At 38.1% G+C, this 12,427-nt stretch overlaps 1 protein-coding gene across 1 annotated transcript in view; it reads left to right on the top strand.

The window, feature by feature from the left end:
- LOC112991965 (adhesion G-protein coupled receptor V1) overlaps positions 1 to 7,707 on the top strand; it is a 294,714-nt gene extending 287,007 nt beyond the window's left edge. The window contains exon 93 of the mRNA XM_064499907.1: positions 7,272 to 7,707. Within this exon, the coding sequence (XP_064355977.1) occupies positions 7,272 to 7,390 (119 nt within the window). The 3' untranslated portion in view covers positions 7,391 to 7,707. The remainder of the gene's footprint in view (positions 1 to 7,271) is intronic.
- Positions 7,708 to 12,427: the final 4,720 nt, after the last annotated feature.

The following is a 12,427-nucleotide window of genomic DNA, read 5'->3' as shown; positions in this document are numbered from 1 at the left end:
GCGTCAGGGGGAATACAAAGGGACGTGCTTGGTAAGGTACTTAGGCACGTGATTGGAGGCCATTTGCGTGATCTTTTGGAATATCCTGGAGCCTTCAAGGAGACAACGTCAAGATATTGACTAAATTAGCAGGTTAAGTGCTCTGACAGCTTACTGCTAATTTCAGGAGTTACGTTCCCTTCAGTGATATCGCTGGAAAAGGTCAAACTGGGTGGAAGACTGAGAATTTTGCTAATGGAGGAGTGGTTTTATTTTTTTAATTTTTTTAATTAAGAAGATAACTGGACAATAAATAACTGGCCTAGTGCTAAGAAATATGAATTTTTATACACATTGTCACAAAATTTGTATTTTCCTATTGCTTTACCTGGATATTTTACAGCCTACATATACTTTGTTTGCAGTCTGCTGCTATGTAATAAACTGTTAAAGATTTTGGGCAAGACTTTGAAACCTGGATGTATAAACTTAGATCTGTAAACCCTTTTTTAAGTACCCAAGTATGTAGCTTTTACTTTATCTTTCATTTTCCACTTTCTGAATATTTTAAAGGAAACCAGATAATTCAGAAGATTTTTAATAAGATATGAAGCTATCCATATTTAACACTCCCTTCATCAAACATAGTGTTTCCTATCTTAAGCAGCTCAATTGATATCAGTTGGCCTATTCACTGCAGTAAACACTATGCAGTGTGTTGAAGGCTAAGCCTTAAATCATGAGGACCAATCTAGCAGGCAACAGCAGCAGTTAAACCTCGTGGTTAATATAATTCAACACAACCTGATTTAGCATTTAATGATTTTTTATAAATCTCCAAGTTCCATCCTTAGTTTGTCCCCGTCCTTCTAAAGGAAGTAGGTCTAAAAGCAACTCTTGATTTTTTTGCCTGAATATTATGTGAATGCTCTTTTTATTTATTTATTAATAATTTATTATCATTTGTTCTTATTTGGATGAAAAGGACAGCCTTTTGGATGAATAGGGTTTAAAGCATACACCTCAGGGCACAGTTTGAGAAGAACTTTTTTGTTTGCATTACTGGCTCAAGCATCAGCTGTCTGTTTTATCCCAGTATTCAGTCTTGTGCCCGAAGTGTGCCCTCAGCAATGTTACAGGAGGGAAAAGGATTATTTCTAAACCAAACCAGTGGTCCTGTCTCATTCCAGCCCCACATACGTTTGAACAAGCCAGACTGAAGAGGGGGTGCTGTGGCTAGAGCAGCTTTAACCACCAAAGTAAATGTTTGTTAGTTAATGCCTCAGATCCAGGCTGTAGCTCAACAAAATACTTCAAAAGAAAAAATGTGCTTTTTACTAAAAATAAAAAACATAGCGGGGGGGGGGGGGGTTCAGCCTCACCTGCTCTCCAATCCAGTTCAGTGCATTTCTAAGGAATCAAAGTGCCTCTGATAGTAGAAGGGAGGGAACTGCATGGAAGCAATTAAAAGTGGCAAAAGGTGGTAGAAAGTGGGATTTCTTCTCTGTTTGTATAGTACAGGCTTTTGCTGTTTAAGTGTTCACTGAACGGTAGTCTGAATTGGGTTTTATGGTACAGTTAAGCTAGCAGCCACTGTGAGGAGGCTGTGTCTTCATGCCTGCTGGCTGCACATTTCTTCTTGCTCTCTTGCATGGGTATTCGTACTGTTATGAAACCACAACTCAGGTTAGAGAGTTCTTCCTCTTCCTCCCTGTCTCCTTCTCCCTCTCTCTCTCCTGTCTCTCTCCCCTTGCCCTTCCACTCCACTTCACTCTCTCAGTTTGATGCCTTTATCCAGCTCATCAGGTGATGTGAACCAGTCTCAGCTCAAAGAAGGTAGTGGGAGTCAGCAACCAAAAGCCCAGCACCCCTTTCTCTAAATGGGCTAAAATGTATGGGCAGCTGAGATGCCTCTTGCTGCCCTCTCTTTAGGGGACTCTGTTAGTCCTTTACTTTACCTAGTGCTTCTCAACCTTTTTAGACCAGACTTTATTTCAGTAGATTGAGAATTCTTTCATCCCAGCTCCTGGGAGAGTAGGTAGAAGGTGCTTTGCACCACATTAACTGTTTTTGTCACCTCCTAAACTGAGAGGTATGGCTTTAGGTTATAGTGGTAAAATAGGAAAGCTTGTTCTATTACTGCTTGAATTTTACCTCTGGTAACCAGAAAAAGAAACGTTCATTCTCTGTCATTCCCTAAAACTGTTAATCTATAACCAAACTCAGTCTTAGCTATGTTAAAACATTAGCTCCTATTCTAGAGGTTGGCTGAGGATCAACACTAATTAGCAGAAGAATATGCAGAAATGTCTTTATGCCTTTTTACACTTCATCCGTCCTTTGCGCTAATGTAGTTTGGAGCAGTCCGAGGGTTACTTTAATTTATGCTCATGGTCTATAGCCCAAGGCCTAATCTGGCAGCCAGCATCAGTGAAAATGAGGGTATAATTCGCAGATATGTTTTGCTGTCAGCAAAGCTAAAATCTCATTCCTGTCCTCATGCCCCACCTTAGCAATGCAGTTTGCCACTCTCAGGGATATTAAAGCATTCATGGCTGGGGCCATGCTGTAAACTGAAAGACTGAAATGATGCAGGTTAAAAAAATCAAGACCGCGCAGCACAATTTTTTTCCTAAACTTGCAACAGTTTGGTAAATTACAACTTGCAGTGCCAATCCACAAATAGATGCATTGGCACACTTGGCCTTATTGCTAAAGAAATGTGACATAGAACTATGCACTTAGCCCTTGGTTCCGTAATCATTAATACTGGATCTAATTACAGATTAACCAGAAATACAGACTGGATCAGGTGAAGGCACCCAACTGCATTTCTAGCAAATTAGTTGGAAAAAAATTTACAGTTTACAGTGTTTTCTTAGCCAGCTTTTATGCTTGCTTTATGCAAACTTTGCATCATATGGACACAACATTTTTTATTTGGTGCCAGAAATCCAATAGCTAGATTTCCTGTATCATAAAACCATGGTCTCTGACTGCCCTATCGATGAATTCCTCCTTTCCATCAAATATATTCATGTCCATATAGAAAGAAATAGTTAAGATTCACTGTGCTATGTCACCTGAACTCTGTTATACTGTGAGAAACCTTTGGAAAGTTAGCTCCAAGGCAGTTTGTGTGAAGGTAATTACAAAAAGATTACTGCAGGAAAGAAAATTTAGGGACATGTCCTGCCAATTGATACATGCTAAAAACTTGGGGAGGGGGGGTCTGGATGGTAATTAGTTTGGCTTAAATGATTTACTTTATTTTATTTCATTTATGGCTTTTATAAAGACTCAAAAGCTTGGCTTCTACTGAAAAAGGATAATTATTTACTAATTAGTTATTGTTAATTGTTCTAATTAACTAAAAAAAAGCTGTTATTTTGGACTAGATGTCATTTGCCTCTGTGATTTCTTTTGCAAGGTTTATGTTAATAGACAATTTAATAAGACCCTCACCTTCCAGACTGACATCAGAGTAGTGTATGTGGGACAGTAATTTAGGCTAAAGCCCACTATAAAATGATTCTTGGTTAGTAAGAGCTAAGGACTTCTACATGTTGTTTAGGCTTGGGTAGTTAAAAAGGGAGCCAATAGAACAAAAAGAGGTAGAATCTGTCCCAAAGCAGCAAGCTGCCCATCAACTTTGCTCCGAAGTATGAATACCATAAACATGTGATAACTTGACTGATCTCTTCACTTCCACCCATACTCCCATCTATCACAAATGCTCCGTTTCTCCCTGTGCTGCGATGCACAAAACAGAGCCAAATTATTCCTTTAGGTGAGATGTCAATGCAAAACATAACAAAGCCTTTACAAGAGGCTTTAAGCCCCTCTCGTTCTGACTGATGATTAATCTGTGTAGGAAGGTGTTCGTAAGGGCCATTCGTAGGTCAGAGCTGAGAATACCAGGCTGGCCACGTGGTACTTTCCAAATATGTATCTGACAGTATCAAGAGAGGATAGGACAGTGTCATTTCTGTAGAGTCAAGACCCTAAAAGAAGAAACAAATTCTGTCTATGTAGCATATTAATTTTCTTTCTAATACATTTTACACATACAATACATAACATGAGTGATTCAGAAAGTAAGATACAAGTGCTCATGAGATAAAAAACCTCCCTAGAGGTATGGGTACTGTAATTACAAAGCAATCTCCATCTCCCTTAAAATATTTTAGTGAAAATTTGTGATTAAATCATCAATTAAATTGTTATCAATTAAATGATAACAACTGGAGTTCACTGAGTATAGGAATGTGCTGATCAAGTCTTTCAACCGGTAGATGTCACTGGAGGGATCTTGCTGATTTTACAAAGCAAGCTGTGACTTTTCAGTTTATAGCTAGTCCTTTGATACAAAAAGAAAGGAAGAAAGGCCTCATTTTCTTTTGTATTCTTCTTGAAATAATTGCTTCACAAATTGAGGAAAAGTAGCACTCTTGGCTACTTACCCACTATCCACCTACTTTTTTGGACATGACTGTGTTTAAATTCTGCTGTGATCTGAGAACAAGTTGGACCTATGAACTCTGTGAAACTGCACCGTGTAAACAGTCCTACCCTTCCTGGTCTGTCGATTGTTTAGTAGTTCAGTATCCTGGTTACATTTCAGTTTTCATTCCTAAAAAGGATCAGCTCTTAAATAGTTTGCCTTTGCATCAGCAGCAGAACGAGGGTGTTGTAAACCCAAAGTAGCCCACTTCAGTCTCAGGTTTACCAAGTTCCTGATGAGAACCTCCTTAACAAAAAAAATCTTCTCTTACTTTGCACAAAGCATGCACATAAGACATTTAGGAATATATGTGGTATAATACCAGATTAGTCTAGTGTCTGATGTATCTGATCTTTCTACAGTCACCAGCAGCAGATTCTTCAAGAAACCCCATACTAAACAATTGCAGTGTAATCACCAGCAAGAGAAGCAGCTTTCTAACCCCAGCCTTCAGTGGTCACCTTACAATTTGAAGTCTGGTTGTTCATGGACATAAAAAGAAAATTTTGTGTAAGAAAGTTGTAAATGTTCTCAATCATTTATGTTTTTCCTTTCTGAAATCCACACTATTTGTAGCCTAAATAAAGGTTTTGAGCATAAGTTTCAATATTAATGATGCTATATAAGAAATATTTTACATTTTTCCATTTAAAATATATCATTTACTTCACTTTATTCTTCTGTCATCAAATGGTACATACAACAGTCTGATTTGCCTTCTCTATTACCATTCCTTACACTCATGTTTCTGTTCTAAAACAAACAGTTTTAGAGAGGTTAAGAAAAAAAACAAATCATTTCCTGATGCAATTGCTGTTTTTCCCAGGACTTTCAAACAGCTTAGTCATTAGGGCCATGATTCAAAGAAAAGCTCAAATATACATGTAACTTTATAAGTGAGTAAGTATGGCTTGGTTGTCTTCAATAAGCTTATAAATAAGAATGTTGATGATTCAGGGCCTAATCTTCATGTCTTTATTATGGTATCTCTGTCCATCAGATGGCTCTTTACTCTTGTCATATCTGACAGTAATCCCAGGTCTCTAAAGACCTTGGGTCATACAGACACAAGAGCATGTCTAAACTAGCAGATGTGAATGAATTCAGCATCACTCCACCTACCCAAACTCCAGAACCAGATGTGAGAAGGATCATGGTGCAGAAATACCCACTTTCTGTCCGGATGCGATACGGCTGTATTCACGCAGCACTGCTTATGAGTTGAGGGCCTCATATCTAGACTGCTTCCAGACTTATTCTGGAAGGCCTGCAGAGTTCTGCAGAGTGGAAGGTCTTACACAGGTCTCTGCTAGCTTAAGGCTCTTTCCAGGAAACTCTGTTTCAGTGTAGTTATGCCCCCTAGGCCTTTTACCTGCTCCAGCCCTTCAGCTTCTCTCATTTTCTGAACCCATCTCCATATTCAAGATTGCAGCCTGACTTCTCACAGCAAGTGAGCATCCACATTCCCTCCCACTGCTCCCCCCTTCTCCTAACTTCTTTTCTACTTGGCAGGAGGCAGATTATGAAAAAATTACTAGAAGTGGAGCAATTGGGGGAATAGAAAATTATGAGGTAGCTCCAACAGCTTAAATTTCTTTTGTCAAACAAGCCAAAGCCTGGAATGTCAGCTAAGAGGGAAAGAGCAGATTCCATTGTACAGCTGATAGAAATTTCTGAAGATACCTTTTAGTATGAAAATGGAAATCTTTGCCTCTCCCAGTATACCGTATTCAGGGCTTGTTGAGCCAAATGTCATTCCTCTGTAACTCTTTTGAACTGAATGTAGTTACAGATCAGATACTTTTCTCCAAATTGAATAACTTTCCTAGCTTTTGGCTATTTGTAAATGACATTGCTGGAAGATCATATCTGACACTAGTCTGTTTTGAAATCATCATGCCCAATTACACTGATGTGCAGTTCTGAATAAATTTGAAGCCCAAGCACTGTAATGCCTAATGAGAGCTGTGTATTTTGTGGGATTTACTCTACAATGCAAAGACAGAAGAAGATGAAAGTACACTGAAGTTTATAGTTCCAACAGATACTCTGTGAAGAAGTAGTCTGAAAAAATGCACATTTCATAAAATCAAGTACAGGATCATGTACCTTCACATGAATAATCGGCTGCAAAAATACAAGGAAGCAACTGGCTAGCAGTACTCTTTGGACAAAAAGATGGACAAGGAGACCTCTTGAGGTCTCTTCCAGGCTTGTCTTGGAAGTTTCCATAGGCCAAAGTCTAGTATTCTCTCACAGGAGAAGAAAAACACAAAACACGAGCCTGAGCCAAATGTGGGTTTAAAGAATATTTAGTCAGCATCTTTTCTCATGTTGAAATTACAATCCTATTAAAACAGCTGGAACTATAGTTTAACAGGGAAAGTATATCATTAAAAATCAATTCTTCATGAAAAAATTCTTGGAAATAGCAGACTTTGACAGTCAGACCATGAACTCAGCCTAAATCAGGCCTTGATTTATGCTTTTGTGATTTCAAGGCAACCTCTGAATAGCTATTGTACCATTTACTGAGACAATTAAAGTGACTGACAGTGTAATTATGAAAAAGTATATCTGGATGGTACAAAACTACGTCAGTTAGTGTTACAATCTGTGGATTCAGAATTGTTGAGCAAGAAAAGAAAATTTGCTATGTTCTTGTAGGGAAGGGAAGAATTTCAATAATCAGAATGAAGTAGAGCAGCTATGTAACAGGACATGGTATCACCATTTCTGTTTCAGTATTGCATTCTCACCAACTCTTTTTTTGGCTTCTCTGTTCCAGGTGCAGGTCTCAGTGTCAGTGATAATGATTCTTGCCATGGCAGCCAGGATGGCAGCAGCATGGCTAACTCCCAGATTGTAGAGCTTAGAAGAATACCCATAGCGGACACTCATCTCTAACTTCACTTTTTGCTTGCTTTTTTTTTTTTTAATTCAAACTTCAGTATTTTTATATTTGTACTTCCTTTTGCACTAAAACACTATATGAAGCTGTGTAGTAGAATGCTGTGAGCTGTACTGAATGTTTAACAAAGCATGTTTGGTTTTTTGTATATCAGAGAATAAACTGTAAAATTTTACAGTGACTGAGCATCAACAGATACAATGACAATTGGCCTAGATTTGTATCTTCTAGCTAGAGGCACATATTTCATGAACTGTAGCTTTTTTAATTAACCTCTATGTGTAACACTGTTTAATAAAAATAATAGAGTCCATTTCATACAAAAATGTCTATTATTTCTGCTCACTGTTGTTGGAGTTGGAAGATGATGGAGACACTCTGTTGGACAGAAAAGCATTTTAATTGCAAAGTTCTAAGTTTCCTAAGCTGTACTATTCTGACTGCTTTTTCAGAATCAGAATCAGTGAACTTTGCAGACAGTCTTGACACAGAGAGCTTAAATTTTAAATTCTGACATGACAAAATATGTGATGATATGAAACAAACAGAGGGAAGGACAAGAATGAGATCACATAAAGCTTCTTGCAGGGTAGCTGTACGTTACTGACTGTGTTGCCTTACTTTCATGATGTTAAATTCTTTCTCTTCTGGCAGACAGAATTAAGGGAAGAATTCTAAGGAGCTGAATTTTCTGTTTATCTCTGTGGGTGCTACACAGATATCCCTGTTCTGATTGAAGGGTTTCAGTACTGCATTACAGATGGGGTCAGATCAGTAATCTGGGGTCATAAACTAGCAGGAAAAGTTGCTCCCTTGGAAAAAAAAATACAGAAGTATTTCAGAATTGAGAGGATGAGGCAGACTGATCTTGTAGGAATCATTAACTCCACTTCTGCACAAACACTTGGAAGAAAAACATATTAAAGCAGGAGGCCAAGGGAATTTTCCTCCAACCATTTCTGAGCATATTTTAGAAATACAGTAAATGAGAAGCAAGCTTTTCATATCTTCTTTAGGAACTTGCCTAAAGGCTTTAAGTTGAGCAAGCTCTGAGCAACAACCTCTCCTTTTAACAGAAAACCTTTGTTATGGAAACTTTTCTGCAAATTTTACTATATACACAAGTTTTAGTATATCAAATTACTTGTTGAGCTGAAAAAAAAACACAAACCTTTCTGTGTCCTAATTCTGTAATTACTGGTAGGACTGAAAAGGACAGCTTGAAATCATCACTCATCTCCAAAAGACATCATCTTTAAACAGGTAGCCTTAGTTTAATGTTTAGCAAAGCATTCACAGACACCAAGAACTGTATTTCTAGTCAGCAAAGCCCTTAAACAAGTGCTTTTTAAGTATATATTTGAATTGATGGGAAAATAAGAATATGTCTATATTCAATAAGTACATGCTTTGCAGCACCAAGCCCTAAATTTCTGATTTCCAGCCATTTTGTTGACTCTGCCTGAACTTTTCATGCTACAGAGCAAACAGGGCCAAATCTTTGCAGTCAATGGCAAAAGTTACTGTGGGGAAGGGTGAGGAAGACTGAGTCTTGTGTCACCATGAACAGTATACTGAACTGCTGTATATATATGTCAGTGAGACCTATGCATCTGCAGAGGAGGGACAGCCTTTAAAACTAGATGCAGTGCATCTGGACCATAATGGATACTACTTTATGAAAGAGTGAATCATCTAAGCGTATTTTGTAATTCACTTTTCTACGGAATCAGCCCGTACCTAAACCTGCTGAAAAGGGCACTCTGGGCACTTGAATCAGCTGCAAGCATCATTGAAATAAGACTCTTAGTCTGAAGTTTAGTTTTGGACATTTTTTCAATATAATGATAAGATAGTTTATGATTTTCTACATAGGAAACCTGGCTCTTGAAAGTTTTTTATTTTATTTTATTTCATTCTTCCTGAATCAACTGAGCTGAGCATTGGCCATTGCTGATATTCCTAATCTATCCACTAAAGCCTTAACATGAAGTCTGGCCCTAGAGAATGATTGCAACACTTGCTCAGTTGCAAGAGTTAGGCCTGTAACAGATGTTTCATTACTTGAAGTACATGCTACTACATGCTGTGAGAAAGCTTATAAAAGAAGGATGTTTGTTTGATTTTGACTCACCACCATAAATGTTAATACTTTGTGTCACTTACAGCTTGTTGCACAACTGGCCTGGTTAGGGATTTACTGTAAATGTATCAGCATTTTCAGAGCAGATCAGTAGGGTGATGTCTGCTGCCAGCATTTGTTGAATTTTAAGTCTGTAGGTGGTGCTCACATGGTTTAAGATCACGGGGTGAATCTTTGTTATTTTTCCAGAATCACTTTTAAAAGAAAATATACTGTCTGTAGAAAATTCAGTGTTTTAATTGCATGGGTCTCTATTAACTCATGTTTGCTGTTCCTTCAATAGCCAAAATACAGCAAAGATTCAGATCGGAGCACTGCAGCTGTAGGCTCTGAATCAGATGTGCCGGACAGCCACACCTTGACAGGAGTACCTTAACAGTTGGCTTGACTTAAATTTAACAAGACGGAGTGCTTCCTGTGGTACTCTGATCTCAGATGTTATTTAAAAATTGATAGAGAGTATAGATATTTCTTTGTTTCTCTGAGATGAATGAATCCACAGTTAGAAAGCTTTCAAACTATTACCACTGGTCCCACCTCTGATAAGATGACTAACTCATTCAACCCTTGCTCTGGTACTATATAGTGAAGAACACCAAGAGACTTGCTGCCTTTCTTTTTTCTCTATAAAAGGAGCCATGATTTCTATATAAGACGCCATCCTCTGTGTTTTGAGGAATAAAGGGAGCTGCAGGTAATATACATGTAAGATTTCGTAGGCAGCTATGAGAAGAACCCCCCCCCCCCCTTTAAACTAGCTTCACCTAAAGCTACATAAATATGTTGGCACGGAATACACAAATCATGGATGTGCTTCAGAAGTTTGTCATCATTTATATGCCGAAATAAGTAAATTCACCTTTTTAAAAGATGTCTGAATTAATTTCATATTCAAGTAAATAAGTAATTAAAAATGCTAAGTTTGACAGACAATTTTTAGATGTTTTGGTGAAAGCCAAATCGGGAAGAGTCTAATTTTCCTTTCCTTTCCTTGTTACATATTGAAAATAAGCCAGTTCATATCAGGGACCTGAACAGAAATATTCAGAATTTTTTTTTTCTTTAGAACCTATAAGAGAGCCTGAATTTATCCAGGTTTTGGCTGTACCATGCAAATGCTCAATACTCCAATATCCAAGATCCATGTGTCCTGCACAGAATTTCACAGTGAAATATTTGGTCTGCAAAAGATTAAATTGTATGGAGAACTCTAAGGCCAAAAATTTGGGTATGTGCACAACATAAAATTATGTAAAGTTGACCTATTGTGCGGAGGTTTGACTAGAAACCTGGATAAGATCAGTGGCAAATCTTGCCTTCAGATATATTTCCTTCATGCTCAGTCTGTACTGTGGACATTGAGCTAGTACCGTAGATTTTACTCCACCAACAGTCATGCAACTTAGTGACAATTCGGAATGTGTCTCCAGTTAGCTGGCAGCAGAATTTCCTCCTAGTTCCTTCTATTGGCTGTAATATATAGTGCAATTATCACATGCAAGTGTGTGCTAATCAAAAGCTTAATCTGCTCAGTTCAACATGTTGTCCTATTTATTTTCACAGAAAGGCTCAGAGAGATTTTCCATTTTCATTTCAGTGTTGAAAATTATCTTCTATGAAATAAATAAGTTGAAATAACTGCAATGTAATACTCAAGTATTACTGAATGAAATACCTGGAACTAACAATTTCCTGAACCTGAGAAGAGAGTTTGTCTAAATTGGTCTAAATAGTAGCTTGAAACCCTAAAAATTTTTTCTGTCTTTGTTTTGTTTTTTAACTACGTCATCATTGTGTTCATGATGAAGACAGCATCTTCACAAATACACAAGATTTGGAGAAAAGTATTTACATGTTTTCCTTATTACTTCTCAGCATTTCATGTTTTCTCTGCAAACAAACACAAAGACTGATGGAGCATCTCTAGCCATGACATTCTGTTCGGCACTAACAGGAACTGTGAATGCAGAGAAGCAAGCCTTGCTCTTCCTGGAGGTGGTGGTTTTACTCATAAAATTATTTTGCCAGTGGCTCTTATTAAAAATTGCCAGAAGGACTCTCCTGGAGATCCAGAAAAGAAAAATGCATTCTGGGAACTGTCAGCACGGCACTTGCAAGCGTAGATTTAATAACTCTCACTCCATTCCCTGGCTAAAATGTAGCAGCTTGGAGAAGGCCCCAGGAATGTGTCATAACAATGGCTGGTGTCAAAAGTGCACAGAAGTGTTTTTCCTGAAGATGACAGGATTTTCACCAACTCAGCAGTTAGGCTTTGAAGATGCTGCGGTCACTCCTGTGCTGTAGTACCACTAGTCTAAATTGACAGTGATTTTTATCAAGAGATAATGTAATTTCCAAAAGCTGTAATCATAAATGTAGCTTTACTTTTCATACAGAGCAAACAGCAACATTTGGCACACCTTTTGATGAGTTTAAAGTATGCGTGAAAGACAAGTATATGTTACTGTGTACACACGGACACAAAATAATTATAGGATATGGGAATTTAATATAATAAAAACAAATTCAGTATTGATCTGAAAACTAAAACACTGTGGTCCAGATTATGAAACAGGATTATCCTGGAAACTTTTAGGCTCCTACTTTGCAGTTCCTGAACCAAAGTTAAGTATGATTTCTCCATTTCCTAACTGGAAGAAGTTATGCATCTGGCATGGGATATACATTTGCCAAAAGGGATGCAAGAAAAGGGGATGTGTGAAATCTCCCTTTTCTCTCAGTCTTCAGCGGTGCCTAGGAGGGTGAGACATTACCTGCAAGGGCTCTTGGGCAGGACCGCCCAGGATGCCAGCTGCCTCGCATCCTCCTGTGAGCACACTGAGCACTGTGCAGGTGCGGAGAAGTGAATACAAGGATTTTCTTATCTGGC

Source organism: Dromaius novaehollandiae, chromosome W (genome assembly GCF_036370855.1).
Source record: "Dromaius novaehollandiae isolate bDroNov1 chromosome W, bDroNov1.hap1, whole genome shotgun sequence".
In the NCBI taxonomy this organism is placed as follows: Eukaryota; Metazoa; Chordata; class Aves; order Casuariiformes; family Dromaiidae; genus Dromaius; species Dromaius novaehollandiae.
The sequence above is the reverse complement of the archived record's forward strand: the minus strand, read 5'-3'. Positions and strand labels throughout refer to the sequence as shown.